At 32.3% G+C, this 4,577-nt stretch overlaps 1 protein-coding gene across 1 annotated transcript in view; it reads right to left on the bottom strand.

Annotated features, from left to right (window-relative positions):
• Positions 1 to 3,876, bottom strand: part of LOC106476094 (Bardet-Biedl syndrome 7 protein homolog) — a 13,741-nt gene extending 9,865 nt beyond the window's left edge. The window contains exons 1-5 of the mRNA XM_013936766.2: positions 3,797 to 3,876; positions 2,787 to 2,892; positions 2,264 to 2,459; positions 1,658 to 1,732; positions 952 to 1,154 (exon numbers count right to left, since the gene is read on the bottom strand). Of these exons, the coding sequence (XP_013792220.2) occupies positions 952 to 1,154; positions 1,658 to 1,732; positions 2,264 to 2,459; positions 2,787 to 2,827 (515 nt within the window). The 5' untranslated portion in view covers positions 2,828 to 2,892; positions 3,797 to 3,876. The remainder of the gene's footprint in view (positions 1 to 951; positions 1,155 to 1,657; positions 1,733 to 2,263; positions 2,460 to 2,786; positions 2,893 to 3,796) is intronic.
• Positions 3,877 to 4,577: the final 701 nt, after the last annotated feature.

Raw genomic sequence — 4,577 nt, 5'->3', positions numbered from 1 at the left:
ACTACATTGACCATGTCCATTGCCGTATGATGTTCCAGTCACACTACATTGACCATGTCCATTGCCGTATGATGTTCCAGTCACACTACATTGACCATGTCCATTGCCGTATGATGTTCCAGTCACACTACAATTGACCATATCCATTGCCGTATGATGTTCCAGTCACACTAAATTGACCATATCTATTGCCGACGAATCATTCCACTCGATCCAAAGTTCGTAAGTCTTAACCCATCATGCATAACACCTCCAGCCATCTACACTAGAATGGGTTGATGACAGTATCAGGCCTGTCCACAATCAATCAGTGACAATGTTAGTCCTGCCCCAGTGACAGTGTCAGGACGGTTGTTGAGGTTAGCTCTTCAAATGTCACACTGTTTCTTAGAATCATATTATACCATCTTTATAAATTTGTAAAAGCTCTAATGTCAAATAAAATTCTTAGAATCAGTAATTTTAAATACAAAAAAAAAAGCTTAACCAATCAGGTTACCAAATCATCATCCTTTTTTTTTCTACTGGGTTCCAAATTACTATGATAATTATATGATGATAATACCAGAAGAACACCTATCATTACTGCCCATCCCTTCTAAAAAGTATTAAATCTTTCTTGAGATCAGTACAAAGAATGAGCTACACACGAGTCATAACAAGTTAAAACATGGATATTGCCTGTATGTTTACTATTATAAAAAATAACAAGTAGTTTTAACTTTGTATTCTTATTTCATGATCACTTGACAAACAATAGAGTTTCCATGTTAACACTTAATTTATTTCTGCAATTACTTGATAGCTATGGCATTTCCATCTTTTTTATGACTTTCGCTTTAATTCTTTTATCATTATACAATACGGTCTAATATCTGGAGAAAAAATTCTGTTTCTTACCAAAAAATACTTAATTAGTCTCAAAGAAAGTTCTAATCTGTGACTTCTTACTTATTGATATCAAAAGAGTGACTTCTTCTGTGCAGAGAGAGGGGCTTAATATGGTACTGGCGAACCTGGCAACACTTTGGCTGGAGTCGAGGTGTAATATAAGCTTGCAGGGTTCCATGTTGCCCTTCAATAGATCGTATTTTCACTTCTAGACGAGTGGTGTTTGCTTGGCATCGGTAAGTGGCAAGCAGAAAGTTTCCGTTCTGATTTTGAATAAAATGTATTAAGAATATAGATCAATGAATGTACATCTTTACTTTCAAGAACGTTGCCCATTTTTTTTAACCTTTCCATAGATTATTTTAAGACCTATTGTTTCAAAACCTTCGCACATTTTCGTACTTTATACAGTTGGTTATCTATTTTTGTATGAAAGTTTTCCATCATGAAAACACTGAAATGTTAAGACTTAGCTGCATACAGAGTGACTCTTTTTTCATTCAAACCAAAAATAAAAAATCCTCAGAGTACTGTAGCTTTACTTACTTACGTATTATTATAATTTGAGTTTTGAAATGAGATATCAATTATTTGGTTCAGTATACCGGTTGTTTTTAGTTTAAATATATATATAATAAGTTGGATAAAGATGCCAAGTTTGGCCTATACAGTACACAAACAAAGGATAAAACAAAAATCAATTGAGTTCCACTATAACACATGGATACTTCAAATACTTAGAAAACATACTGAGTAAAAGGTTTACCTCTGGATCACAAGCACTGTAACTAACAACAGCTGAATTTCTTTCACTATCCAACAAGTCGACAGGAACATCACTCTAGTAAAAGCAGAATGGAAGAAACTGTAGTTCTGATAATATTCATGAGAAAATGAAATTCATTCTAAATTCATATTCACATTGAAAAAGAACAACTCTATAAGCAATGGAATCTGTGTTCTGAAGAAAATGATTTCTTAAAATATCTCAAAGTAAAACTGAAAAACTGTGAACTGAGCAAGTACTAAACTGACAAATAAAACCTTCATCAAGCAGACTGAAAACCTTTACAGGATATTTCTAGACGATGATTTAAGTACGTCAATTAACTTACTGGTCCACCTAGGACAAATTTGTTTGAAATATGTTAATTCAACTACAGTATTTTTCCAAACACTCAGACTAAAATGGGAAGAAACAGTAAATGCCGAGATTTTACATTATAAAATAAAAACACCAAGAACTTACTTTAGGAATAAATAAAAGGAACTCTATACGATCAAACAAATATACCGGTCTATTACTGACAAACAATGTAGAGACAGCTAAGTAGCAATAGCTGGCACCTACAGTTTTTAACAGTGAACACACCTGGATAAGAACATTATCAACAGCTGTCTGTACTTCAATTGTTAAAAGATAGGAAGCATCTTCATGGTTTAGATAAAACTGATCATTGATACTGAAATAAGGAACAGCAGATATTCCTCCAAGCTCAGACTGGGTGGAAAGCTGATACTGTTCTCTTTCTTTGATTACTTGCTCCTGAAGTTCATCAACCTCTGCTCTAAAAAATCAATTTATTTTCATTCAATAAAATATTAAACTATATTTTCATTCATTCATTAAGTTACATAAATATCCTTTTCACCAATGAAGTGTACTTGGATTTTAACTATCAGTCCTCCGTAATATTATAGCATATTATAAATACCTTCTTACTTTTACTTAGAAATCTCTAACAAATATTGAAAACAGGAAAATCAAACATCCATTCTATAAACATAAAACTACAAAAAACAATGATCATATGGAAGTGTACAATTTACACGTTTATTTACTTTTAAATGGATAATGAACTAATTAACCACTAAAGAAACTGACATTAACATACTTTAAGCTAAGAATCTTCTGTTGAATCTCTGGAGCAATCATAATAGACGCTCCCGTTGTGGTAAAAGGCTTAGCTGGTGATTTTGTGCTCAAACCAAATATTACACCTGAACAAATAAACATAAAACATGTTATTAACAGTGCGGTGAGTCGACATTCTAATCGATGCAGGACAAAGTGAGTATGAGTAAATAATAATTTACATAAATCATGCATTACCTTCAAAATTATATTATCTACATTTGAAAATCCAACTTACATGCGCTAGAGGTTAAAATTGAACTATCAAGACATTTTTGTTCATTATTGCATAAAATAGCTGAAATAATAACCAGAAATATGTTACAAGTGAATGAAATAACATGTTTGTAACTAAATCAAAAAAAAGATGGAATGCATACATTTTTCCAACTTCAGTAAAATACCAGCAAGATACACACAGATTAAAAGTAAAAATACAGAAAACCAAAAATTAAAACAGGCTGCCTTAAAAAGTAACAGACTTCACAATTTTTGACCATAAAATAATAATAAATCAACCCCTCAGTAGTAAGGGTAGGCAGAGCACAGATAGTCCATTGTGTGGCTTTGTGCTTAATAACAAACAGACAAAAATATATTTTAATTTTCCTTAACTGCCTGGTGCTCACAGTTTTCCACAAATGAACAATTTACAGATTTTTCAACCATCTAGTGTCCACTCTTCCATGAAAGCAAATACAATGCTTGATATAAACTGATACTCTAATCAAGTGCCTATTAACACAACTGTTTCTGGTTTGTCAAATTCCGATGTTCTAAATACTTCACGCTAACTGAACTATTACCAATATTGAGATGACTCACAGAAACAGCCGTTAGAAGTATTACGATCAAATGAACATGCATAATTTAGTGCGATGATTTCTAGTTGTCAGGCTTGATTCTAAGTGAACATTACAAAAGAAAGGTTGCAGTAGCACAAAGCAACAAATTGAGTGTTTCTGAATCTGTAAAATGTACACCTAATACCTTAACTTGTAGATTCTCTGTGCTGAGTCCTGAGAAATCAACAGGTAATTTGGATCAAGTCGTTTTTCTGAGGGTTCAGAAGAGAGGCCAAAGACCCAGCCTGTACAAATACGAATACAACAATAACCACAAACTATCACATGACACAAAGGTGATAAATATATGATGATGAGACAAAGCAATCTTTTACTAATGAAGAAATATGCAACAATATACTTGAAAAGTGATCTTGTACATAATTGAACTTAATTCTTGTTATGACGTATTATCCACATCGCAACTCCGTGTATAAAACTGTTAACCCTATCGTGACAGGTCATGGGTCAAAGGCCATGTCATCATGTTTGTTGACTTGCATTCAAAATTCTATTTAACTACTATTTTATGAATTTATGTCAATAAATTTGGTATCAAACTTTAGATTATAATTCAAATTTTAGTATTATACATTATTTGATTTGTTAATTTAAAAGTAAATATTAAAAAAACACACCTAAACATTGATTTTGGTATGTTGAATGCAGCACTGGTTCAAATTAGATGTTTGTGAAGTCAAAATACTAAGTCCATAGTTTTGTACGAATTAAACTCAAATTACCAATATTTACAAGCTAGAATATAAAATAAGAAGGTCTTATCTTTTATATATGCCAAGATATCACTACATGTACCGAATCAAACACAGTGACCATGCCCACCTCTGTCCATTTTTGAAAACAATCCCTTATCACTTACTTCTGTATATGACATGTGAATAACCAATCAAAAGCTCAGAATGTCC

The sequence above is a fragment of the Limulus polyphemus genome, unplaced genomic scaffold (genome assembly GCF_000517525.1).
Source record: "Limulus polyphemus unplaced genomic scaffold, Limulus_polyphemus-2.1.2 Scaffold9792, whole genome shotgun sequence".
Taxonomy (NCBI): Eukaryota; Metazoa; Arthropoda; class Merostomata; order Xiphosura; family Limulidae; genus Limulus; species Limulus polyphemus.
This window is presented reverse-complemented; position numbering and strand designations above follow the sequence as displayed.